Source organism: Aulostomus chinensis, chromosome 18 (genome assembly GCF_037954235.1).
Source record: "Aulostomus chinensis isolate RoL2024-O1b breed Wild chromosome 18, RoL_Achi_v1.0, whole genome shotgun sequence".
NCBI lineage: Eukaryota > Metazoa > Chordata > Actinopteri > Syngnathiformes > Aulostomidae > Aulostomus > Aulostomus chinensis.
Genome location: NC_141337.1, coordinates 22,328,406 through 22,355,551, shown reverse-complemented (window position 1 = coordinate 22,355,551; position 27,146 = coordinate 22,328,406). Strand labels below are relative to the sequence as shown.

The following is a 27,146-nucleotide window of genomic DNA, read 5'->3' as shown; positions in this document are numbered from 1 at the left end:
GTCGTCATGATCGCTCAACTTGAAATAATGACAGACAGACAGACTACTTTATTAATCCCTTTTGGACGTTCCGCCAGGGAAAGTGCACAATGTTGCCCAACACAGATGTGATTTTTACCGGCTAAACTGTACTCATAGGATAATCTAAGAGCTCTCATATAGGAGCCCATAGGGGACTTTTTTCCCCCCATGCATGTATAATCTGGGTCAGAGTCTAAAAGCCCAGGGTGCTCCAGGACTTTCCCTTCAGTGGTGTACGCATTTCAGCTGGGGAGAAATGAGAGCTCCTCATCTGAAGAAACGGACCTCCTTGTGTACCAGGTGAAGGCCCGCGGGCTCATATGTACTTATACAAGAGCAGTGGGAATCTAGTGAAGCCATCAGAGATGCAGCAGGCCTGGGAGGAGGGGGAGCAGGTCTGGGAGGACATGCAGCAAGTCTGGGAGGAGATGCAGCAGGTCTGGGAGGAGGCCGGTGCAGAGCACCTGCTGGTCTTTGAATATCTCGTCCCTCTTGACTCCATTGACCAAAGGCCAGCTTCTTCTGGGTCTGTGGAGCAAACGTGTCCTGGTGGTCTCAAGGCACCACGGTTGCACCAAACCAGCCTCATTACCATACTGAACACCTGCTGGTGCAGGCTGAGCCCAGGTCCCTGTGCTAGTCAGGGGGTGAGGGCACTTGGCGTGATGCCACCATTTACGTTAGTTCTAAACTTGCACTGACGCTTGCGCACCAGCTTGCACGATGCCTGGCCGTGTGTTTCACTGACATTTATATTCCCTCACCCTTCTTTTGTGACAGTAAGAAAATTAAAACATCATCATATATTATTTTAAAATGAAAATTATATTTAATTTAGATGTTGATGTGTCACTCGTCTTTGTATACAGACTGATTAAAACTAAAAGAGGAGAATGAGGAGAGGTGGGTCTCAGTGGTGTTTTAAGTCAAGTCAAGTCAAGTCAGTTTTATTTGTGTGGCACCAAATCCCAACAAAAGTTCTCTCATGACTCTTTCCAAGTAGAGCAGGTCCAGTACCTCACTCCAGTGAATTGACACTAAACAATTCTCCATGAGCAAGCACATCCTGGAACAGCGACGATGAAAACCAGGCAGGAACGTGGAGCAGATCCAGGGACGGCCTTCTGCTTTGACCAGTTGGGAGGAAAGAGAGCAGGAGAGCGGGGCAGAGACAAAGACAGACAATGGAGGAAGACAGATATGCAGAGGGAAAGAGAGGGACTGAGGTGAAGAGGGAGAGAAAAGGAAGAGACTGATTCTTCAGGTCTGGAGCCTCCTCCAGCAGCACCCGGGATCTGAGATGAGGGGAGAAGAAGAGGAGTTAGTAACACGTATGAGTATGATTTATATATGACAAATATAGGAGGGTAGAGAGGAGGAGAGAGAAGCCCAGTGCATCATGGGAGATCCCAGCAGTCTGAGCCTATAGCAGCAGATCTGAGGGCCAGCCTAAGCAGTCCTGACTATAAGCCTGATCAACAAGGAGGTCCTAAGTCTGCTCTTAAACCTAGAGAGGGGATCTGTGTCCTAGACTGAAACTGGGAGACGGTTCCACAGGAGGGGAGCCTGATAGCTGAAGGCTCTGGCTCCATTCCACTGTTAGAACTCTAGGAACCAGCAGGAACCCTGCATCCTGGGAGTGAAGGGTTCTAGCTGGATAATAGGAGACTAGGAGCTCTGTCAGGGATGAAGCAACCTGACTGTTGAGGACTTTGTATGTTAGAAGGAGAATTTTGAATTCTATTCTAAATTTGACAGGGAGCCATGCAGAGAAGCAGTCCAGGAGAGACATGGTCTCTTCTACTAGTTCTTGTCAACACGCTGGCAGCAGCATTCTGGACCAGCTGGAGAGTCTTTAGGGATTTATTAATCCAGCCTAATAGTCGCAAACTTGGCTTGCGCGTCCACAAGTTTTTAGGGGACAAGGAAGAAGTCCACGGTGCATTGTGGGCCATAGGTTGCTCCATAGGATGCACGTGGAACCAACCTACAATGTGGGCGTGTTTAGGCTGGAATTTAGGTTGTGAAGTAGGTTGCTACTCACGCCAGTTGTGGTTTAGGACAGCCTACGACCTACTCTGAGACCTACGATCCGACATACTTGGCAATTTGGATGCAGCACAGGAGGTACTGGTAAAAAAAAAAAACGGCACTGCGTCCGTGTTTTGGACATGGTTTGGATATAAAGCATCGGATGTTGAACAGAAAACAATACATTGCAATATGTGCCCAGTAGAGCTGGATATGACCACCGACCTCCCGATACGATATGATTCCGATACACTAGGTCCCAAGTCCATACGATTTCTGATACGATTCGATACAATATACGATACGATATTTTAGTTACAATACCAATTTTGCTTTGGTAATGGAAGAGATTCTCGAAGGACTAATGCTGTAAATTCAATTGTAAAAGTAACCCTCTAACCTGCTGCATAATTAATATTAATATTTACATTGAGAACTGACCTTTAAACAATAGTTATACAACATCATGCACTTGTTATTTAAATATATGCAACTTAGACTTCCACAAACCGTCAGCAGCTCAGCAAGATGACTCGCGGTGTGGCGAGCTTCAATCACCTGCGTTTGTAACACGTGGGACATGAGGGACCAGTGACTGTGTGTACTGAGAGGTGATGGTCAAGTAGGAATCGTAGCTCTGCTTGTCCAGCTGTCACCAGCGATGGCAACTCTCTCTGCCGATTTCATTGCAGTTGCGACGTTGTTTTTAACATCTCTGTACATCTTTGGGATTGTGACTTGACTCAGTTGTTTCCGTGTCAGTAGCACATAGCGTGGTTCCAGGGTCTGGACGAGGGGTCTGAAGCCTACATTTTCTACCACACAGGATGGTCTGAGGTCCTTGCAGATCAAAATTGCCAGAGCCGAAGTGATGCTCTCTGCACGTGGAGGCGTGGATAGAAACTTGGTCCCAAAAGCTTTCTCCAGCGAGGGCTGTTGCAGTGACTTGTAGTTTCCTGGTTGCTGAGTGTACTCTGGGTGATGCCGAGTCAAATGGCTCCAGAGATTCGTTGTGTTTCTGTTGTACTTAACCTCTACTTTGCACATTTGGCGCACAGCATTATTTTTGTCAAGTTGGGCGCAGTTTTCTCGCTTCTTAAAGCCGAAGTGCTGCCAGACATCGGCACTTAAATTTGCCGGAGATTAAAGTTGCACTTCCGCCATCTTGTTGTTCTCTGATCGGAGGCACATGGCCTGGATCTCGCGAGATCTGATCATCTGACTGCAGTAACGTTGCACTAAGCACTAAATCACGCCAGACTAAAGGGGCAAACAAAAACAAAAAAATAAACGGGTAAAATCGAATGCATTTTAAAAGATCGATACTGGGATTTATGTATCGATAATCTTTCCTACAAGTGTATATCGATAAAATATCGGCACATAGACATTTTTAACCCACCTCTAGTGCCGTGTGACTGTGACTGCTTAGGGAGGTAGCGGGAGGTAGGTTTATAGCGAAACCGAAATGCCAAGTCCATATCGTGAGCTCCGTGACAAAGTTGAGACAGACCTCTGTCAGTTAAAAGTACCTTCAACAACTACAGACTTTTGGTCGAGTCGCACCATGGAGCCTCATATCAGCCTCACAATGCATTACATTATTGTTGAGTGGAAACTGTCCTGGTTTTAGACTACAGGAAAAAAATTATTGTTGCCAACCAAAGTTCAGTGTTTGCAGCTTGATTTTTTAAAATTTGATGTTACTTTTTTTCTTTTTCACTGAAACGATGCTCAGTGTACTGTAGGTTTTACTCAGTGATACCTTTGCACTAAGGCAAAACAAAAGGCTGTTCTGTGTGCTTTAAGTACTATTATTTAGAATATCAATCTTATTTTTGTCTTCTTATAGATGTAGAAAAATGTGTTGGGTAACTTTTGCACTATTTTGGATTACCAAACCTTTTCACTGTTTTTAACCATTTTGCCTTATAGAGGAATTCCCTTACTTGACGTACTGTTTGCAATATCACTTATTTTTTGTACTTCTCTTATGTTGTTTGTTTGCACCAGAGTTTAATTTTGTGTTTGAGTTTCATTCTGCACAATAAATGCTTTAAAAATGACATTTTCTTTGCGTTTTCATATCATTTTACACTTAAATTTATATCGCGATATATACGTGACCGTGATAGGATTCGATTTATACCGTGATATGAATTTTAGGTCACCCAGCCCTACTTTTAGCCAGCAGTTTTAAATTTGACTCTACGTCGCCCGATCTGGCCCCTGGAATGCACTGGACTATGGTTGCCAGTGTTGCTAATTTCATTTTTCTCAGAATGGAACTTCCAATTACCAGAGTTGTTTTTTCAGCAGGTGTGTCGCCGAGTGGGGAGAACCTATTTGAGACGTGAATTGGTGGTTGATCACTGACAACAGGCTTCTGTTTAGGACTGTGCTTCCTTCGGACAGTCACCCAGCTGCCCTGGTTTCAGGAGAGCGCTAGTCGGGGCTAAGCTAAGGCGGTCCGCACCAGTTAACAGGGACTGCTAGCTCTAGCAGCTAATTGTTTGGGTCCATTGGTGCGGAGCCGCCGCAGGTCCAATTTAACCTCGCTAAGCCTCGCTTCCAACGCTACAAACAAACTACATTTAACGCACTAATCAGTCTCACGAATGGAGGCAGAGGTGTAACTGAACATGTGGCACACTGAGCAGAGAGGGCAGCGAGAGGGAGAAGCCATACAAGACAGATAGTCTTTAAACTTGGGCCAAATAAATCAAATAGATATGTAGTTTAGGCAGGTAACTGGTCAACGAAAAAGGAATTCACTTTAAGCTAGCACAACGAAGCAAAGCACTACGCTCAGCAATGCACAAACAGGAAGTGAAGTCACATGCTCACCGCAACGCAGGTACTGTCACTGACGTCTTTATTCTCTGCTTCTCCACCTGTAGTTTGAGCCTGGATGGTAGCAGCATGACATCAGGGAGCTTCACTTCACTCCTGTATCTCATGGTAGGTGTCAGTCACAGTTGTGTAGCAAGCAGCATGAACTGGCGATCTGGCAGGAAAAAAAAATATGAACAACAAGGTTATTCACTTTCTATAACTAGAGAGCAGTCCAGCTCCAGGTAGCACCCAGGTGGTACTGTCCAGAGACCTGAGCCAAGCCCTATGTGGGGGAAAAAAGTAAATTGTTCAATTGGTTCAATTGATCTGGAATATCCGTGCATGTTTCTCTTCCAGGTGTTCCTGAGTTTGATTGACCAGGCGAAAGAGGAGTGTTTCGACTATTTCGATTCGCCCACCTGGGTATGTTTTAAGTTTTAAGTAAGTTTCTCTTGTAGCAGAGCTCCTGCAGATTTCTGTTATGCAAGTGACTTCCTCACTGAGGAAAGCAACAGAACAATCGGGGCCTGCCAAGACCTGACCTGTTTAGATTGACAAGCACAGGTGAGGCAGAACAGTCAGCTGACAGGGCACGACATTTCGGAGGAAAAACACAGCATAACAAAGTAAAACAACCAAATATATATATATATATATATATATATATATATATATATATATATATATATATATATATATATATATATATATATATATATATATGAGGGAGGGAACAAGTCACGTGGTTCTGACTAGCACCATTTTAGATGTTTATTGAGAGTAACGATGTCAAACGTGATTATTGTTAAGACGGTTATTTTGAAGCCAAGAAAGTTGTGGTAGAAATATGTTTGCTGAGCTTCATCACAACCGCGTCCCTCAGCAACTCTCAGGGGAAAGTCCCAGCCTCACAGCTGTGGTCTCCTCTTTGAAACAGGAAAACCACGCTCCTGACATGGTCCGCCTTCAGACAGAAAAGAATTCCACAGTAAGTTGCTGAAGCAGCAAAAAGTATCTGTCCAGATCCGAAATGGATTCAGTGTGCGGGTGTGATCGGAGGTGTGTGTAAGTCACGCTGTGGTCTTGCAGGATGTGGTGGAGTGCACGTTGGAGCATCTCTGCGTCAACCACCACAGTGACACGCCATGTCATATACTGAGGGACTGCTTCGGGAGAAAGGTGGGCAGTTTTTTGATCTGCTGACTAATGTTTTCTTGTCTTGTCTTTTTCATGCTCTGCGTCTTTCATGCCTGAGTTGCACGACTCTGATCTCTGATTCCCCTTTTGTTTCTTTCAGAGTGCGACCATGGTGAGTAGGTTTGCCCTGGTGTGTGTGTCGTCTAATACTAGGATTGTTTTGCATGTGTAACTGCGTCGATGTGCTTTATTTTCCACCACAGAAAATAAAAAGTGAAAGTGGAAATTGCGTTGCCCACCCTTCGGATGACCCCATCCACATCCTTCATTTTATTTGCATAGCAGCCAAGAAGCTGAAGGTCCCGGACAAAGTCAAAGGTAAACTCACGCACCGTCAGTCATTTAAGGCATTCAGCTGAGCGGGTTTGCATGAACAGTCAGTGAGGTCATTTACAGCGTGTGTCTAATCATGTGTCGAAAATACTGGCAGTTGACAAAAACCGTGATGCAGGACCTAAACACATCAACTGGAGCAAAATGGACTTCATTCTAACAGATTCAGGGGGAGGGGCTGAGAGGGGCTTGGCCCAGGTTCAGGCGTAGGTCAGTAACGGGATGTCCTGAGACATAGGGGCAGGGACAGCAGGCAGATGGGAGAGGGATAGCATAGGGCCAGCAGGTGAGGCAGAAGACAGGCCAGACAGACAGACAGGTGGGCGGGCAGACACACAGACAGGCAGGCAGGCAGGCGGGCACGTAGACAGACAGGCAGGCAGGCAGGCGGGCATGCAGACAGACAGATTGGCAGGCAGCTGGGCGAGCAGACAGTCAGACAGACAGTCAGGTGGGCACACAGACAGACAGGCAGGCAGGCTGAGAGGCAGACAGACAGACTGGCAGGCAGACAGGCAGGCGGGCGGGCAGGCAGACAGGCAGGCAGACGGGATTAGGCAATGCAGGTTTGAGATTAACTATGTGTAGGAGAACAGGGTGAAGGGCTGGGGTGTGAGTACACCTCCATTGGGATCCGCTGCAGGTGTGCTTGTTGGCGGAATGGGAAACAGGTGGAGGGGGGCGTGGCTGGCGAGGAACCGTGACAGCTATTTTTCGCAAAACGCTTCACACTAATCACAAAATTGTACTCCTGACTGAAAAAAGCCATCAAACATCTTTTGCAAGAGCAAACCTTGCAGATCTCTTAAAACATTGTGGTTTCTCGTGGAAGCAAGACTTCCTTTGAAAGGCACATGAAGGCACGGCGCAATGACAGCAGACATGAAGGCACACTTGTGGCTTTTGCTCTTCCTGCATGCACAGCGGTGAGGAACTCGTGCATGCATGCTGTACTCCTCACACACGATAAGGCAGGAGTCCTTCTTCCCCTTCCAGTGTCCCACAGTTGCACTCCAAAAGCTTTCCAAATGCAGTGTGGCACAGTTGAAAGGGTTTTCCTGTCTCTCACCTTTGTAAACACAGAATGCGCCACATTTGCGGCCAGGCAGAGGCGGGAATTTGCCATCTTGTCTGTGTAAAATGGAGGTGTAATATTCCTCTCGACAAAAAAGCCGTCACTTCCGTGAGGTAAACACGTGACGTGACGTGCAGCACGAAGTTGCGCGTGAACAGTGACATACAACATACGCGTCGGGAGAATATTCAGCCCCGTGACACTGGCTGCGTCTGAATAGCCAAGTAGGTCTGACCGTAGGTCTCAGAGGAGGTCGTAGGCTGTCCGAAACCACAACTGGCGCGAGTAGCGACCTACTTCGCAACCTAAATTCCAGCCTAAACACGCCCACATTGTAGGTTGGTTCAGGTTCATCCTACGGAGCAACCTATGGCCCACAATGCACCGCGGACTTCTTCTTCGTCCCCTAAAAACTTGTGGACCCGCAAGCCAAGTTTGTGCCACCAACAGTCTCCCATTCTGATGCAACACCAACATTTATAGTCATTGTTGGTGACTAAAGGCGTGTTCACACCAAACGCGACGCGTGTGAACACACCTTTACAGGTGTGTTAATGTGGTTCATAATAGAGAATGAAAGGTGCTCTCAGAGTAGAGTGCAGTACGACAGTCAGGCCAGCAGGTGGGGCTTTCGTTGGTGCTGTCTACCTATTTGCAGTATCTGTGCTCTGCCAGCAGAGGTCGTGCTTCACCACCAATCCTCCAGGGTGTCTAAATGGTGCCGCCGTGTTTTGGTTGGAGGAGTAGGCTGTAGCGGTAGGTCGTAGCAGGAGGACGTAGGTTGGTACTTGGCAATTCGGACGCAGCCAGTCTGAAAGTTTCACAACAGCAGTTCGCCGCTCCGGCTGCCAGCAGCGTCCTGTTGACATTACCGGAGTTGTTATGCGGGAGCATCATCATCAACACCTCCAACCACCTCACGCCAAGCCGGCACATTCACGGCTTGGATTCACATAAGAGGGGGGAATAAGTGAACCCTCGGAGGAGGAATATTGCCAGGCCAAAACTGACCCCCAATTTGCTGCACTCTGTCTAAAACCTCGGACCGAGCCGCAAAAAAGACGGGCAAATCAGCGTCCAGTATAAAAGTCACCACTGAGGAGCAACAAGTGGCCAATGAGAGCATAGGAACTTGTGAAAACTTTCTGAACAGTTGAGACGGTATTGGAACGTTAACCAGATGTGCCTAAATGCATTTCCTTTTTTTCTTTTTGATCAAATTAATAAGTTTTATTTTTAATGAGGAAAAAGAAAACCAAGTACAGAAGGGAGTAGAAGTTAGAGGTACAAAACTGAGGAAAGTAACATCATGTGAAAAAAAACACAGCACTCTGCTAGTTTCCTGTAGCAGTGAGTGAGGCGGTGCAGGAGGCAGCCGGGCCGGAGCCAAGATGGCGGAGAAACTAAAACCACCTGGAAACTAGGACAAAATGCACCATGCAGACCTTCATCAATCGTAAGATCAAATCTGGGTGATAAAATCCCTCTTCAGCAGTTGCAGTCGTAAAGCTTAAACATGTGGACAAACCAGGACTGAGAGTTTGTCAGCGTTAGCGTTCATGATTGTGGCATTTTGATCTGATCGCATTGAATTTCATGAATCCCTTGGGGAGGTTCCTCAGGGAAGTTTGCTTTCCAGTCAATAACTTAACACAATTTAGCTCAACTTTCATCAGAATCTTTTTGTTTACATTTATCATCAACTTTTTCTTTTCCTTTTGCTGGTGGAAACGGTCCCCGCTGTTAGCATCATGTGTTGATCTCTAGCGTCATGGATGTCTGGATGCCGATTGGCAGTTCATCAGATGGAGGGGGAATCAAATGGTTGTCTGCTGCTCTTTGAAGGGAGGAGAGCCAAGACTGACGGGAGGCGGACATCTTGACGTAATTTAACGCAGAAATTTAAAAAAGAACAAAGCTCACTTGGGCCAACACGTCTGGTCAGAGAAACAAGGGGGGAAACTCGCAGGAAGGAAAGGCAGAGGAGGAAAGTGATGTCAGAGATTCAGCCTGAAGAAACTGAAACAGGTTTCCAGCAGTCAAGCAGCCGTCCAAAGCCCCCAACTGAGCCTAGGACCACAACAACAAGAGTCCAAAGTGACAGTCACAATCCAGCGAGCCAGGAATGTTCCAGCGTGTTCTGCCCTGCTCTTGATCTGACCCGCACCAACAGCCGCTTTCAGACAAACTGCTTTTGTTTTGTTTTCTAACAAACAAACAAACAAAAACAAACTCTTCCAACGTTTCTTCCTGACACGTCACTTTACATGACTTTATTTACTGAGTTACACTCCTCTGATTACTGTCTCCCCCCTTTTTTTCTTTCAGGCTGTGAACATGGTGAGTATGTTAGCTGTGGTGTGTGTGTGTGTGTGTGTGTGTGTGTGTGTGTGTGTGTGTGTGTGTGTGTGTGTGTGGGTGAGAGAGAGAGAGAATCACTCTTCTTTTCTTCTTTTTCGTATCTATATTGTTCATTCGTTACGTTCACTGATAAAAGTTGCCGCTCTTTTGTAGAAGCTGTTTGCCCGTTCTTCATGGCAGCACCAACTCTCGGTGAGTTCTTGATGAGTTTGTTCAGAAATGCCTCCAAGCACGTTTCCAATCCCAGGAATTGCAGATCTCTGGATGCTGTAGACGGCATGCTGGCGTTGCATTGTTGAGTAAGAAACTTGTTTCCTGCATGAGTGCTTGCTTTCTGCTCCTCTCTGTAGTAGAGGATGGAGGCGTCATTGATTACAACCAGGAGACAGCTTGGAATGTTTGTGTGTGTGGGGGAGGGGCAGGCGGGGGGGCCTAAAAAATCTGTGTGTGATTATACACCACAAATAAAGCAGAAACAGAAAAAGACAGAGGCAGCTCACACACTGCAGCAGTGGTTCCACAGGACTGCGCCGATCCTCGAACCCCACGTCTCGATCCTGTAGCGTAATGCGGTGCATCATGGTGAAGTTAGATTGGACCCACATATGATACACGTGGGGTGGGAAGTAAGGGTGTACAAGTACTCTGTTACACGTCCACAGCAGAGAAATATCAGCGTTCTTGTACTGCACTCCTGCCTCTGTCCAGCTAGTTTTATGACCAACATTCTCTGTGTACCACAGCTGCAGCTCACTGACTTTGATCGCCTGCCGCCTTTTTGTTGTGACAGGAAGTTCACGAGCAGCACTGAGAACACTTCAGACACCAACAGCAACACCGACAGCAGCAGCAACAGAGGGTGGAGAAAGTGGAAATGTTGGTAAGCAGTCTTAATGGATGTTGCGGGGTTATGGGATCGCAATTAACGCCACGGCCATTGAGATCCTCATCACTATTTATGACAGTAATTGGTGCTAATATTTAGTTTCTGAAAATAAAGTCAGCGTTGTAAAAAAAAAAATGCAGGAGCGTTCAGGTCTGAGCTGAGCAACACAGAAACGCTGAAGTGAGAGTTTGTGTGAGGCTCAGCCTCGGCCTCTCTGGAGGTTTCCATCTGTGGTTGGCAGGAGATTCAGCACCGATTGATTGATTTCTGAACAGTTTCAACGTTTAACTGACAGGAGGTTTGGGTTTTTTTGTTCCACAGAAAAAAAGATTCAAATGTGTAAAGGTAAGTTTAACTACTGCAGACAAAAACCCGCTCACGGGAGCCTCACGCTGCTGCCGTCTAGTCAGAATGCAGTATTATGAGGGAACACAGTATTGCAGTGTCTTTGTCCTTGCCACAGTACCACAAAAGGACAGAGGATGGAAGGAGAGTCTTTGTCTTCATCTCTGCCATTTGCAATGATACTGACAGTTTTGTTTATATTTTTCTAGACAGAAATATTCAAGACAGTAAAGGTGAGTTTGACTGCCGTTTTATCCATCAAACTTTCACTGGCTTTATTTGTACGATTGTTGACTTTTCACACTGGGGAAAATACTTCATGTGGCCGAGTACTGTGACGCTGACATCAGGATCACCCGTTTGTTGGAGTCTGTGGAGGTTTTTGCGTGACATGGCGGAGGATTAGTTGGCGCTTATGTGATGTGAGTTAATAAATCAGTTGCTCCCTGTGACGGATGCAAGTTCTCTTTATTTGGAGACTTTTTCATTGTGGATTGCAGGACTTCAGTGCATGGCATGACACAGCTGTGTGTCATAAATCAGTGTGTTGTCTCGTATGAGTCAAACTGGCGCAAGAGAGGAAAAGAGAATATTTCTACTAGAAACCTAGACATCTTTGGACAGATACAGAAAGTGATGCTCCATTTATTGCCACTAATGCGGTGCTGTTGTCTAGAATTATCTGCCTCTGTGGCGTCACTCAAGTGTATCTCTCATGTCTCCTTAAACAGAAATTTTAAAGGTACTATTAGCCATCACTTCAAGCCTCGCTGTGGGCCTGCCGCTGGCTGTTTATGTCTGCATGCGCCGGCAGAGGAGGCGGGACATAAGCAGGCAGGTGAGTGTGACTCACGGTGACTCACAGGGAGACGCGCGGCCTGCTGACGGTGCTCATCATGATGTGTCATAGGATTTGCTCCTAGAACCGAAGACTTGTTCAGTTTTAATGGAGAAGTGGCTCTTTGTGTTGAATGCAACGCCACCAACAGCTCTGGCAGGTGTCGGCCGCTGCACAGATGCATTGAAGAGCATCAGTTCTCTGTCTCCCACTTCCCTGCTCACAAGCAGTTATCACGTTGTCACACTTTCCTCGTGACCAGGAGGCAAGAACCCTTATTTGTCAATCGAGAAATGGAGGGGAAAAAAGGTCAAAGACACCTTGAATTAGGGAGGGAAAAAAGGAACAGAAATTCAGAAAACATAAATAGATGAGAAAACAAAGTCACTGAAAGCAAAAGTTTGATTTCACCTGTGTAAAAGTTAGACACGGATAGTCTGGCGAAAGAGAGGCCGACTTGACTTGTACAAAAAACCCAAACTGTGCGTTGAAAGCATTCTGATGTCTGGTCTGTGTTGCAGCCCGACACATCAACTGAGGGTGCACTGGCTCCCAGAGATGAGGACACCATCGAGACCACACATCTGATGCAGGTAATTTTGAGTGCACGCACACATTAGCAGCTAGCGAGCAGGTACGAGTGCAGGTCACCCTGTAGCAGCCAATTACTGTAATAATAATGTACTAATACACAAAACAAGGGGAAACTACTGAGCGTGTACTAAGCATATGGCTGGATAAGGAAGACGCGGATTATACAACCAGTGCTCTTTTTCTTTGAGAGTTAGTGAACGGATATTTTTGGGCATTTTAGCAGTTGCTGCTGTAGCTGCTGTTAGCCGTCAGCGATGAGTTCGTATACGAGGCTCTGGCTCTTTTGACAACCTAGAGTCACGAAGAAGCGATGAGGAAAAAATGCCTGACAGAGCCTAGAAGTGGTGGCAGCGATTGTAGACCTCTGCCCTGGTGTGCTTTGGTTACATGTGTCGACAGGATGAAGCACGTGCATGCTGCTCATGGAGACCGTGTAGTGAAATAAGCCTGGGGGAACGTTCTGTGCATCGGCAGCCATCCGACAGAGGAAATATTCCAATAACCCTTCATCTGACCTCGACTTCTTCATGGAGAAATGTTTATCTGTCTTTTCTTTCCATGCAGCCAACTGGGATTCTCTGCACCAATAAATGACCAGCTGCTGAAATCCAGAATGAACCCGGTTTTGGAAAGGAGCGCTGTGTTTAGAACCCTGTTCACACCTCCTGGTCGTCCCCATGCAACAGAGCGGTTGGATCGAAGACTGCATCAGCATGGCTCCGCTCAGAGTGTGGCAGCAGGGCAGGAGAGCTCACTCTTGGCTTTTTGGATGTTTTTTTGGGGTTTGGACCCTCAGGGGCGTGTAATCTGTGCTGCCGTGAGAGCGAGCAAGCACAGACAAGCCAGTGCAACCAGTTGCAGAGGATGTGAGATTGACATAAAGGCCCTTCTAGAATATTCCAAGGTCGTATAACATGAGCTGCGTGACCTCAGTCAGGCCTACTTGAATGTATTCATGGTGTTGTTTCGCACATGCAGCTAAGATCTCATACACACTGTTTTATGTTGAATGAAACGTGAAATGTGAGGCCCAGGAGGCATCGTTATCTCATTTGTTTTAAGAGGTTATTAATGCATCCTTTAATGCAGGTTTTGATGTCCACTTTAACAAACGTGTAAACTTATTATAAGAATTCTTTTGCTTCTACGCCCTGTGGCTTAGGCAACAGTCATTCGCTTTGTCAAAACTTGCTAAATGCCTGCTTGTCACGCTGTGGTTTAGAAGAGGTTTCAATCTGTAAATCAGTGACACAAAGAGATAAATAATTCAGATAAACAAGAAGCAACATCGCCATGGAAGCTGCATGAGAAAAGAGCGCCCAACAGCTGCACCATGTCCTTGTGCAACCTGTTTATCTCCGTGATAACCCACTGCTGAGGAAGACCGACTGAAGCCTCGGCGTAAAAGTAGACGGACGCTGACACAGGGAGCCTTCTCTCATCAACGCTGTCGTGATGGGAACTGCTCTTCTTGTGCAAGATCAGTAAACTTCTTTTGATGCAACACAGCTGTCTCGGAAGTCTCATTGTTCATAACAAGAATAATTCATCCATCCATTTTCCACCAATCAATTTAGAGTCTGGATTAACCTGGTCCCTCTTGATGTCTTTGGACTGTGGAGGAAGCTGGAGTACCAGAGAGAACCCAGCAGGAACAGGGAGAACATGGAGACTCACACAGAAAGACCCCGTGCTCCAGCCGGGGCTCCACCCACAACCTTCTTGCTGGGGGGCCACAGTGAGGACCACTGCACCACCGTGCCGCCCAAAAGGAATTATAGAAGAAAAAAAAACCTAAATTTAACAAAACCTTTTGGATGAATGAGTTTATTTGCCATCCTCCTCAGAGCTGGACAAGAAGACAGATGACCTTTTCTCCTCCACATATACAGGAAGCTAGCAACCCACGGAGCAGGGTTAGCAGCAACTGGCTGCTAGTTAGCTTGGCACGATCAATGCTGCTGGATGGGAAGTGTGAGCGTACCTCCGTCAAAAGGCTTGTCATGATTCTAGGCATACACGACCAAACACTGATTTAATGTAGCGCCTCAAAAACCAATGTAACACCAACAAACCAATCAAAAATGTTTGTTGAAGATTAGAAAAGCAACTTCTGCTGCTAAATGTGGCCGACTGTACGAGTGGATGAGCGGGATCAACCAACATCCTAACCCTGACCTAGAGGATGAGATTTGTCTGAGCCGTGCTAATAGGGTGGCCATTTCCACAACACCAAAAAAGGAGGAAACTTTGCGGCATTTAGTGAGAAAAGCAAAATCCCAACATACAACTCTAGTGTACTACCCACTACAATATAATTTACAATACCACAGTGATTCTGAGGTACGCTGTTCATCACAAGACAATTTTATCTATCATATATCATGATGTATGTCTATGTGTAAGTGAAAGGTCTTTGTTCACACTATTTGAATTTATTCAATACATTCATCATTCAAAGTGCAGTGCCAGAACAGCAGAACGTGTATGGTCTGAAATGTGCAAATAATAAATTTACATAAAAATAAATAAATGTTAAAAAAAATACATTCCAGTTCTTAAATAAGTAAGAATCCTCAAGTGCACATGTTTTGAAAGCATATTTGGTATTAAATTGACATAAAAAAATAAATTAATCAATGCAAAAAATACACATCCCAGGTCTTAACAACCGTAAAGAACATTTGTTTTATGTAAACAACAAAAGACTGAGAAAAAACACCATGTAACAGGTGAATATCGACCTGAAAAATGTGTCAAAAATGTAACATATTTGTGTTTATGTATGTGTGTGTGCAGCAGTCCACCTGTATTTTAAGTGATTTGTCCTCAGTATCCTGTTCTCAGTTTCCTGTTCTTCATTATGGCCTCAGCCCTCAGCAAAATCCACCTTCAGCTGCTGCAGCAGCTCAGGAGACAACAGCACCTTCAGGTTCATCATAGCCAAGCTTGCACTGCAACAAAAAAATAGCAAAAATACTGTTATCAACCTTCAAAAATCTGTATTGTTTTAAACCTAGTACATATTCATTTCATAAAGCCCATGCACAAGTTCCTTTCTTAACTATAAAGCCCATGCATAGAATCAAAATGTTGCATTACAAGTGTTAAGTGTATATTTGTTTAATTAAATATAGTACACAAGTAACAAACAAAAGATGATAATATTGTACTCACCAAATAATTGATCCTCTATCTGAAATACTTCTGGCCTTTTCTGGCAGCATCCAAGAGTTTTTTGTTTCCAAGGAACTTCTGGTACATGCTTGTGCAGGGACAGGTGAAGTTGACACAAACTTGGAGCTCTGCTTTAACGCTGTCCACAGACGATTCCTCTCGTTTCTCCATGCCGATGCCATCATTGAGAAGACTCGTTCTGTGTGTGCGTTGCTGCATGGGATGGAGAAAATGTAGGAGCTGACCTTCCTGAGATTCACAAGTGGTCCATCTGCTTTGGAAAACAGTTTCAGATACCGCTCCAGCACACAAGTTGTGTGCTGACGTCCACATCACAGCGACACAGTGTCCAATAAGCATGCAGATCGTCTTTGCTACTTTTGCTTCTGAATGTATGCTCCTTTGACCATTCCGCGTGGAATGAAGTCCGTCTTTTCGGCATGCTAACGTTGAGAAACGAGACGACATAGCGGCTAACACATGGGAACAGGGGGCGGCTTGTTTACATTTTCAACCAATGAGAAATCAGGGAATTGAGTGACACCGCTTTTAGCCAATCATATTTTAAACCAATCACTGAAAGTCTTACATCATTGGATGATTTGCAGCGTTGCCTTCAAGTGCAACTCCAAAAAGGAGGACAAATAAGAGTCCGGCTTGAGGCTGCGCAGGACGCCGGACAAGGCATTTAAATTCCGGACTGTCCGGCCTAAATCCGGACGTATGGCCACCCTACGTGCTAATGGTCACCAGCCACTACCATTCATGAGAGGCTAACTCATAGAAGGATTCTGGTCCTTCTGGGTCACACGGGAGAGAGAAGGGCGTCTACTTGCAGCAGCTAGCAGGTTCCTTCAAACGTCCTATGAAAGTCCAGCACCTGTAGATGTGTCATGTCCCTCCGTTTCCCTCACTCTTTTGTGTTGTTTTTTTAAGTTACATTGTTGTCAACACACTTTAAATGATGTTCACCTCCAATGATGGAGAACGTCAGATGACCAACTGGGCGTCTGCGTATGCCTGAAGCCCAAAACCTGATCTGTGAATATCAGAATCCATGTGCCTTTTTGCTTTTCAAGTCGTTGTGACACAAATCTGGCAATAAATCAGCACATGGATGGATGGAGATATATATATATATATATATATATATATATATATATATATATATATATATATATATATATATATATATATATATATATATATACACACACACATACATATATACATACATATATATGTATGTATATATGTATGTATATATATGTGTATATGTATGTATATATATGTGTATATATATGTATGTGCGTATGTGTGTATATGTATACAGTTTTGAAGTCACGATATAGCTTGTTCCCTTTCGTGTAATATTTATATCTTTTGGGAGATCTTTCAGCAGAAACTGATCCTAATGTTTTTAACCTCTTCTTGACTGTATAATTTGCATTTCTCTGCTTGGAATGAGCCCCCTACAGCTACATGGTGAGCCGGTAGAGTTCCACGGAGCCTGCCATGCTGCCTTCAGTTGTAGTCGTCATTATGTGGGCATTTCAGCCTCTTTTTGTTCAGTTTATTGCAAATAAATGGCAGTAAAAGCTAAGTTGGAAACAGCAGTCTGAGCTCTGTAAAGCCCTGCACATCTTACGCTGTCCAGACAAGAGGAGCGAATATTTACAAGTTGATTTCTAACCAGTGACCCTGTTTCCTCATGATCTCCGCCGGCTGAAATCCCAGACGACTATGACTCTGAATCTCCAACATGTTTGAGTAGTCGTTGTCATTGTTGATGCTGCAACCGTGGTTTCTCTTCAGGGAGGTGTGGGGTGAGGGGACACTCGATGGCACAGTGAACCACAGCAGAGAGGAACTTGAGTAAAAACCATGACTATGAGAGTTCATACCTCTCTCATCATCAGACGGATGCCAGTGAGCAGCATCAAAGGATCTGCTGACAGAAGGCTCCAAAAACTCCAGCAGTAAGGGACAACTGCAGAGTCCAAGTGCCTCAGATGGGAGCTCTGCAGGAAGATGGGGATCCTGGAGAAATCAGATCCAGTGATAAAGAACTAAAAGTGGATTCCCTGTTGATCACTAATGGCTGAGTAGGAAAGGGTTATTGACACAGGCTCCAGTTTTAACCTCAAGTGCGGAAATCCAAAAGACTGTCAGACTTATTTTATTTTAAAAATGTGGGAAACTGACAACAAATGAGCTGGCCAAGTTTTGAGAAGCATGGGAGGAATAAGACAATGAACCAAACCAACAAAAGGCTAAAAAAAAAAAACACAAATGGCTGCCCAGAATGTGGGAGAAGCCTGAGTTCACCATGTGTCGCTCCACCCATGCCTTCTATGGGTTTGCGTGAGCATGAGGTGGGAGAACACCATGAAGCAAAGAAGGTTGTGGTGTGCTGCATACACTTGAAGCCACGAATCAGCAACAGCCCTTGTGGAAATGTCACGTGATGATGTCACAGAAAAAATGTTGTAACCCCCCCCCCCACCGTGGAGCGACACCCAAAAAAATGACTCTTCAAGTCTGTAAAGCTCGGATGGCTGTGAGGTCAAAATTTGCTCTTTGAATGGTTTGGAACAGCAGAAATGAACACTTCCATGGCTGCACTGTGTTTTGGACTTCGTACAGGAGAGGTTGATCGCAACGTAAAAGGATTTCAGTAAAACCTGAACATATCCAGCGAGAGGGGAGAGAAGTAACTGAGCCCAGAGGAGAGGACAGCGGTGACTTCCCCTGCAGGGATCCACGCACGGATGACAGGGATGTGTATGAACTGCCTCGGTCCAGTAGACAGAACCAGACTTCAGTCTTCATTCTGCTTCATAGGTGGAGGAAATGCGCAGCAGTGAAAAAAGTAAAGCCTCTGTTTGGACCTTGGACCCTGTTGTTGCCTGACAGTTTACAAGCATACAAAGTCATGCCTCTTGAAAAAAAAAAATTTATTATCAGCTGTTTATGCGGAAAATCTAAATGAGTGGGAATTCTGTTTCTTCAGGAAGACACCACAGGCATGGTCACTGTGAGGACCTGAGACAGGACAGAAGACACAGGGCACAGTCTGTTAGGGCTCCAGCTTCTGTGCTGGGATTACAGCAGGTGCCTGCCTGCCCACAGTCTGACAGAGCAACCAGATATTTAGGCCAGAATTATGGAATGGGATGTGCAACATGAGCCTATCAGTCAGTAATCAATTTAATCAATGAGAGCAACTACGCCGACCCCGATGATGGTGTGAGTCGAGTGTTTGACCGGACGGCGTGGCTCTTAGTGGCTCTTCTATTTTTCTCTTGATCAACAACCAAGACCAAGTGTGTGTTTTATTTCGCACATTAAAGGGATCATTCAAAAGATTTCTCCAAGTGATCCTGTAGGAAGAGATCCTGCCGAGCAGCAGATACATGTGTGCAGAACACTGAGCAATCTGCTAGAATGTGTGTGTGTGTGTGCGTGTGTGTGTGTGTGTGTGTGTGTGTGTGTGTGTGTGTGTGTGTGTGTGTGTGAGAGAGTTTTCCAAGTGTTGTGTTGTCTCTACCTGAGTGCTGTTGTTGTACTGCGCCACACTGGCTTCTTGGTCAACGAGGAGAGGGTGGAAGATGTCCAGATGGAAGAGGGAAGGCCGAGCTGTCAGCACCAGTCGATCCTCACCAACGTCCAGAACCAGAGAGCGAGCAGATGTCTGGACAGGAAACACACGAACGCAGTGAAACAAGTCATCAAAGTTCCTCTTGGTTTGGAGTGATTCTGACTCGTATGTGAGGAAGATGATGGTAGAAAAATAAACACACAGTAGAAGAGGAGGAGCGTTTCACTGGCTCTCATTTATCAAACGAGCGTACGATCGAAAACGAGCGTACGATCGAAACGTTCGTTTCCGCGCGAACTGTGGCATTGATCAGTTTGAGCGTGAGCGTATTCTGCGATGAAATCTTACAACAAGTCTGAGTTGGTGGACGCAAATTTAGATTTGATGTGAGCTGACTTGCGGCTGGTGGACAGGAGTCGGAGAGTTGTTGTAACAGCAGATGTCGTGTCCCTGATGAAGACGTGTGCGTCACGACAGATCCTTTTGGTAGATGCGTAGCCTATTAATGAAAGAATAATTTTTAATATATAATTGTGTACCCGATTAGCCTTCCAAACTGAACAGGTGCATGGAACGCTGCTTTAATTAGACATGGGTTGTTGTTATATCAACAGACGTGTGGTGTGATAGGTGGAACTACAGGCAGTTGCCTATTTAAACCCTGGCTTTGGCTGTGAGATGGTCGGGTGCTGCACCTGCACTGGTGCTATCCACCTTGGGGTTTCTGGCCACCGGGTCCCTTCAGCAGGAGATCGGTCTGGAATATCCCAGCCGTCACTCAGCCCAACTACGCCAGCAGTTCTGAGGGCGATCAGTTCCCTCTCTGCTGGGTGTATTCAATCCCCCGTCATGATGCTCAGCAAACTGGGATTAAAAGGGAATTTGATGAGCTTTCCAAACGTGACTGGGACGGTTGGTTGGACCCATGTGCGTCTGACGCCACCATCCCTGAACGATTATTCAAACATCCATCTCAAAAGTTACCACTCAGTTCATGTGCAAGTCATCAGTACCAGCCAATACTAAAGGGTGCGTGTCTACCAGACTGGTGGGTGTCCCCACTTCAGTCTCGGAAAAGTTTTTTTTTTCTCTGCTAGCACGTCGTGAACTCTAGGGGTGCGGCTTGTAAACCGTGCGTTCATAGAGGGCGTGGTATGATAACTAGCCGCCAAATTTCTCAGCAGCCGCTCGTTCTCAGGCTGGGATCGGTGTGGTAGGAGTGTTTCATTCATCTCACGCGAGTCCTGTCGTACGCTGATTTCTCCGCTCATATTTGCACTGGTTTGTGCGCTCGTTTGATAAATGAGGGCCACAGTGTGTGTGCACGTATGCCTCACCACGCCAGGTAGCTTTATTTCTGCTATCAGGTACTCAGGTGCACCAGCAGGAGGCTCCACAAGCAAACTGAACTCAGGTCTGGAGACAACAGGAGGGAGGAGGATGGGGTTACAAAGCTGGACTGAAGATCCGGCACCTTCTTAGATCACAATAAGCTACAGGTGTAAAGAATACCAACGTGACCTTTGACCCTGGCCCTCCACTGGTAACTGAACTTAAAGGGCAGCGATTCTCCTCGCTCCTGCAGCAGCATTCGGCCAGCTACGCTGATGGAAAGCTTTAATCAATCACTAGCGATAAGACGGCTGAAAAGTTTCCAAGTTTTTAATCGCGTTCATTACAGAGCCGCAAGACACGTGAACGCGGGGGCGACCACAACGTTGTTGATCAGACCTGTGGGGACCCCCTGGAGGCCCTTCGTGGCAGTGCTGTATCAGAGCGCTCCCGTATCAATCACTCTTTCACTCGTCGATTGGTTGAAGCTGCTACTCTGACGACAGGAGCCACGCAAACCTGTGACATCACGACTGACTGACATCCGTCCCTCAGCTCGTTAGAAGTTCTTAATATTCCATTTTTTGTGCAGACACAATCCAGATAACATTTAATGTGTTTCGGTCATTAAAAGGCCAGCGTGTGCAGCAGCCTGGCTCATAACAGGATCTGTTTTTCTTTACAAATGGAAGGAGCAGAAACTGACAGCAGACTTGAGAAATCAGACGAGAAAGAGAAAGCAGCAGTTTAGAGATTCAGAGAGAAAGAGAGAGAGGATCTGGATGTGTTGCTCTCGCTCTACTTTTAACATCTTCACATCTTCAGAACAAATAACCAGGAACTTTACCTTCCAGCAGCAGAAGTGGGGATCTCCCTGAAGCGAAGGAATCAAGAGCGGGAGAGACAAGCGATGAGTATTTTGACACATGCATCTAAAAGTGGGACTGGCCAGAGGTTCAGCTGGGACAGGATATGACGCAACAGAAACAAAGTAAACTGACCACATCTTTACATGCTGATTCTATGAAAACTTTCACTCTTTTTGACAGAAAGAACTGAAGAGACGCACTGAGGCTGCAGCTCCTGAATAACCGGCCTGCTGGTCCGGATGTTCTGCTCACTGACAGAACCTAGGAACTTTCGGTTCTTCAGTACCTTCCAGTCTGCAAAAAAAGCAAAAGGGGAACTTTAATATTGCTGCTGACATGAAGGAAAGACTTTTTTTTATAAAACACAGCGTCACACGTACCTCTGCTTAGCTCCAGGCTGTATTTGTTTTCTAACCCTTCCAGCGAGACCATGATAACAAACTGCTGGAACAAGGGATCCTTCTACAACACACAGACACAACCTATAGGATAGTGCAGGATGTGCGTTTGTGATGGCATCTGTTTTCATTCAGCATTCATGTGGCAGTGGAAAAAACAGCAACACTGCTGTGGCCAATGTTTCACGTTCATCTCTGAAAATCTTACACGAAACTTTTCAATTCAGCGTGCCATTCCAGGAAGAACATCCAAAAATTCCTATAAAAGAGACCAGATGGATGCTAGTTAGCTCAGCACAGGAACGGTTGTGGGGGTGTGCAGCACAGCTGTGTCAACAGCCACAAAACCCCTTTCCTTCGATGGCCTCTGACTGCGCTCATACAGGGAGAGCTGTCGCTCACTCGTACTGAAGTAAACCTGGGACGTCTTGTGATCGTAGAATCACACACGTGGTCAGAACGACTCTCCTGACTGGGCGCTGACTTGACAAACCCACAAGGTTTATCAATTCAAGAAGCGACAACTGCTAATAACCAGGGCCGACTTTGTAAGAGAGGATGAGGGAGATTCCTGCTGGACAAGCCGAGACCCTGGTTCCTCTCTACTTGACCCAGAACACACAGATCAAGGACTGCAGGTTTTGGAAGTGCAGCTGAGCGCCCAGCCAGTCGCTGCACTGAGTTGCCTGGTCACTGTGGGTCTCAGCTGCTCCTGCACACCCACCTGTCTTCTTAACTGGCTCTGGTGAGGACTGCAAGTAGGCAAGTGACCCTTCACTGAAGCGCTTCAATATGATGGCCCGACCAATTTATTGGCCTGCCGATGTAATCGGCCGATTACAGCCAGGAGAGCAGAATTGGAAGATGACGTCAGGTAAAAAGACGAGCGAGGCAGATGGGCTACATCGCCATCCTGCACAGCAGGAAATCCCTGTGTGTGTCTCTGACTCCATTAAGTCCACAACTGTGCTCCAGTCACGCGTCTGAGGGCTGAGGATCTCGGTTCTGAGATGAGGCTGAACCGCTCCGGGGGAGAAAAACCAACTGAGAGCTCAGGGCCATTTTGTGATGTAACGCAATTCATGGCCCCACCCCTCCAATCAGAGTGTTTCATGTATCATTGCAAAAGTAATGAATAATACAGATGTGCAATTAGAACCCACCAACACACCTGGCACTTCTGGAAGAAATCCTGGTTGATGACTACATCATACGCTGTGCAACCCTGAGAGCCTGAGAGAGAGAGAGAGAGAGAGACAGAGAGGAGAGAGAGACAGGGAGAGAGACAGACAGAGACAGAGAGAAAGAGAGAGAGGGGGAAGCAAACCTGGTGATGAGGTTAAACTACTTCACTGCAGCATAAACAATCATTTGAAGCACAGGAAGTGAGGAGACGAAGGAGAGCAACAGCTACCAGATCAAACCATGAGCCTCAGTGGACAAGGGTTCGACTAACAAGATCTGTTGCCAGTTCCTTTCTAATCTTGTAACACAGGTAAAGAAAAATGAATCACACAAATGCAACACAGTGGAAGATGGAGGCGTTCGGCGGTGAAGCCTGCCTGTGGATCTGCAGCGTCACTCAGGCTACAAGGGAGTGTGTGTCTGAATGACACCGTACGCACTGTTGTCGACTTCTGTGTGAGGCTCGCCAAGGCTCATGGGAACTCTGTAGCCACTGGGATCTTCTGACTGGAGCAGCTCCACAAGCTCTTCTCTGGAAAGGTCTGGTGGAGGCGGGACCGAATTTGACTGACAGATGTTCACAAAGACCTTCTGCTGGTCTGGCTCAGATAGGGTCTTCACACACATCCCTGGGAGGAAAAGTCAAACACACACACACACACACACACACACACACACACACACACACACACACACACACACACACACACACACACCTTATAAAACTGACTGTGATGCGGTGGCTTTAGGCAGTGTTGCACAGCTTTGCGTCATGTGCTCTAAGGTGTTGTGCGGCTGTTTACCAGGTTGTGGTCGGATGACTTTGGAGCCTGGGTCATCAGTCTGCAGGTTTCCCATTGTCTGGATTGAATCAGAAAACTTTATTTACTCCAGGAGGAGACTTCTGTTTCTACAGTTGTAGACGATGTACTCATCAACATCATATATATTTGTATAAAATGTATTCTCAAGCACCACCTAGTGGACACAGGAAGAGAGTTTGTACCGCATGGTGAATGCATTAGTCTGCCTCTTCCTGGTGAACACAAACATGATCAGGCTTCATGACTCTCGCTCTTTCAAACTAACCCGACGTTCACGCCCACCTGCTTACTGCTGCTGGCTGCTTACAAGTTAAAGGTGAGAAGTTTGCAAAGCCTCAATATGCGAAGGGTGGAGTCCACAAATTGGATATTTGTCACCGTGAGTAGCACTGGAACAAGGGTCAGTGTTCTAATTCAAGTTCCTTTCACACCACTTGAAAATTACAGGAAGAGCACAGCCCTGGTTGGACTCAGGCCCCTGGGGGGGGGGGGGGGGGGGGGTAGGAGCGCAGTGTCACCAAGTCCCTTAGCACACCTGCTAGTAAGAGCCGTCCTGCGTGAACTGATCAGGAGTGCTGAGCCTAAACACCACACGTGTACACACACACACACACACACACACACACACACACACACACACCACACACACACACACACTCTCAATCTGTCCGGAGAGCCGATCGCTGAGAGCACGTTCAGATGGTTCTGGGCCATGTGTGGCCACATTCCTTCAGTGGCGTGTACTCATCATTCTGGGCCTCACTGAAGGACGGCCCCGCCGTGCCTTCGAGCATGGCATTACTGCCACCAATGACTGGATTTCATTTCCATGAGTTTCTTTTGGAAAATTCCATTCATCTTCACGTTAACATGCAACAGCACAGAGTACAACTCCTGACTGGAGACGTCCACCAGCATGACATCTCAGTCAATCTGACCTGGAATCACGTGAGTGTTTTCATGCCGACGAAGCAGGAACCTGAGCTCAGAGCTGAGTTCTTAACACTCGCTGGAACATGCGTGGGAAAGCAGTACCTGCCTCAAAAACGCTGCGAGAACTCTGGTAAGGCTTCCTGGTGAGATTCAGGTGTAACTGCCTACAACGCACTTCCACAACTCCAAGGCCTTCATCTGAGCACTGACTACTCCATCAGTAACCTGGTGATTAGGTGGTCCGATGATTGAAGTTGTCATGTGAACAGCAAGTTCTTTTTGTTTAAGCTTACACTTCCTTCGGTTCAAGGACACGTAGAAATCTGGTTTCTGATTCTTATTTCTTTGATTGCACGTGGACACACAAAAGCAGAGTGTCTGTGACCATGGACACCATGGATAATCTGCTAACTAGGAACATCCGATAATCTGATTTGGTGAGTTTACATGCACTTTAAGACAGTGATATGTTATAAAATCCTGGTTTCCATGATTCAACTAACTGTTTAATTTCTCTCCAAGTTGATGATGTAATATACCTGCAGTTGCCTTTGAGGTATCCACTGTGTTCTGTCATTATTTAGCAGTTGCTACATTTGGAAAATGAGTCCAGCAGCTGTCGTGAGGATGTTGCTGAGATGTGACGATGTGGGGCAGCAGCAAAGAAACCCACTTGTGAAGAGAACCTGAACGACCTGCTCACTGAGATGAAGAACATCAACATCTCCTGGAGGACAGAGTGTCTTTGAAAATGGTCGGCTTTGATAGGAAGTGGTGAGCAAGTAAACGACCTCTTGTTCAAAACCCTCCTGGATGTTGCAAAAGTAACCAGCAATGTGAGTTTTCTGCCAACCAACTATTGAGAATCTTGTAAAGCAGGTTTGTTTTTTATTTCAGATATAACAGTTTTGTTCAAGTTATTGAATTCTCATTGTGTGCATGTAAAAGCGCTCGGTGACGCCATTCAGGTCCTTTAGAACGGTGGTTACATGGACTGATGATGATGATGGTGATGGTAACACTGACTTGATCAGGCTCACATCAGAATGTTGTCGTTCATGTAAACACAACTGCTGGAATTTCTTATCCACAAGTAACGACTACAATACAACAACCTGACCTTCACCGTCACACCACTAGAAGAAGACAGTGAAAACAATCAGATAAGTAGTGCCTCATCGCTTCTTAAGAAAAAAATACTGGTACAAATGTAACAGAGAGGAAAAAATCCTGTAAAATTTTTCACAATAAAGTGTTGTAGTTTTCTTTACCTGTAACAGCAGCTGTTGATAAAGCTCCTCCTGCTGCTGTAACTCCAGCTCGGAGTTGAGGAGGGAGGAGTCTGTTGTCATGGTTATCGGGCTGAAGAGACTTTGTTAATCCTACAATTGAAAAGAAAAACTGAAACATTAATTACTTATTTTGCAGCTTAGTAAGTTCATACTGAATAAATATCTCAGTCTGCTGATGAATGCCTAACAATATCTGACATTGTGCCTCATGGCGCCCATTAATGAGATTACGATGATGTAACTGAAATCCCACTTTACAAAAAAAAAAAAAAATCAGCTCACAACAGTACAGCAGTAAAGATGGATTTTATTTTGAAATCTCTGAGGACACACATACCATTTCAGGGGTGGACAACCTAGAAAGGGCCCCATATAAATGTAATACTGCTGATTTCAATAAAATAAATTCATTGAAAAACACATTTGTACGGAAAGGTCTTCTATTAATTTGAGGGGGGGGGCGCATTTTTTTCTTAATTAACAGATTATCTATTGAATTCATCAATCAGAGCGGATTCTGTCCCCCTCCGGTCATACGCTTCCGTGATATTTGGTAACATTCGCAATAAATCCATAAAAACGATAAAGCAAAGATTCGAATGCGCTATAATTTTACAGCAAACTGTTCAAGACCTAAATCATTCGGCCTGTAAATCGAAGTGTAGAATAAACATGGGACGATTTCAGACTCCAACTGCTGGCAATTTGCGCCTCAGCTGAACGACACAAGTTCGTTACTAGCGTACTTTGCGATCTTCAGCGCGGAAGTGAGTTGCGACGGTGCGCAGCCGAAGCTGTTCTCCATCTTCCCTCCAAGCTAGCCGAGGTTCGCTTCCTCGCAGGAAACACCTACTAAAATACGTCGCCCTTTGCTGTCTTCATCGGCCGACTCACTTCTGCTGTGTTTACCGTCTCCACAGTAACGTCCTTCTCTTCTCCGGGCGAGTTAAACAAAACGGTTTGCCGCTCTCACTGTGTAGGAACCCATGGTTACATGAACGTGAAGCGGCCGGACGGTG

General features: G+C 45.9%; 2 protein-coding genes across 16 annotated transcripts in view; one reads left to right on the top strand and one right to left on the bottom strand.

Moving 5' to 3' along the window:
- LOC147245718 (uncharacterized) overlaps nucleotides 1-15,222 on the top strand; it is an 18,976-nt gene extending 3,754 nt beyond the window's left edge. The window contains exons 2-14 of one of the 7 annotated variants that reach the window (XM_086184262.1): nucleotides 4,953-5,013; nucleotides 5,245-5,310; nucleotides 5,825-5,875; nucleotides 5,977-6,066; nucleotides 6,185-6,196; nucleotides 6,288-6,402; nucleotides 10,007-10,045; nucleotides 10,644-10,733; nucleotides 11,061-11,084; nucleotides 11,294-11,317; nucleotides 11,816-11,922; nucleotides 12,444-12,515; nucleotides 13,081-15,219. In XM_086184262.1, coding sequence (XP_086040388.1) covers nucleotides 4,975-5,013; nucleotides 5,245-5,310; nucleotides 5,825-5,875; nucleotides 5,977-6,066; nucleotides 6,185-6,196; nucleotides 6,288-6,402; nucleotides 10,007-10,045; nucleotides 10,644-10,733; nucleotides 11,061-11,084; nucleotides 11,294-11,317; nucleotides 11,816-11,922; nucleotides 12,444-12,515; nucleotides 13,081-13,110 — 759 coding nt within the window. In that variant the 5' untranslated portion in view covers nucleotides 4,953-4,974 and the 3' untranslated portion in view covers nucleotides 13,111-15,219. Of the gene's footprint in view, nucleotides 1-4,799; nucleotides 5,014-5,244; nucleotides 5,311-5,824; nucleotides 5,876-5,976; nucleotides 6,067-6,184; nucleotides 6,197-6,287; nucleotides 6,403-10,006; nucleotides 10,046-10,643; nucleotides 10,734-11,060; nucleotides 11,318-11,815; nucleotides 11,923-12,443; nucleotides 12,516-13,080 lie in introns of those variants that run through there. The other 6 variants (XM_086184259.1, XR_015109964.1, XM_086184260.1 and 3 more) reach the window with 6 other exon arrangements.
- pih1d1 (PIH1 domain containing 1) lies at nucleotides 387-27,146 on the bottom strand. Of its 9 annotated transcripts, none has more exons than XR_015109959.1 (14): nucleotides 27,037-27,130; nucleotides 26,107-26,217; nucleotides 23,882-23,939; nucleotides 23,519-23,707; nucleotides 23,065-23,126; nucleotides 21,876-21,957; nucleotides 21,696-21,789; nucleotides 21,474-21,500; nucleotides 20,632-20,710; nucleotides 19,244-19,387; nucleotides 15,694-15,906; nucleotides 15,324-15,470; nucleotides 4,900-5,059; nucleotides 388-1,316 (listed from the first exon to the last, which is right to left on the bottom strand). XR_015109959.1 is itself a non-coding variant. In XM_086184256.1 (12 exons), exons 2-11 carry the CDS (start codon nucleotides 26,185-26,187, stop codon nucleotides 15,709-15,711), a joined length of 1,014 nt encoding a protein of 337 aa, XP_086040382.1. In that variant the 5' UTR covers nucleotides 26,188-26,217; nucleotides 27,022-27,146; the 3' UTR covers nucleotides 14,915-15,470; nucleotides 15,694-15,708. The 9 variants fall into 9 exon arrangements, 2 of the variants coding, with proteins under 2 accessions (XP_086040382.1, XP_086040383.1); XR_015109958.1 differs by having other exon boundaries at nucleotides 26,874-27,121; XR_015109960.1 differs by lacking the exon at nucleotides 27,037-27,130 and adding an exon at nucleotides 26,465-26,842.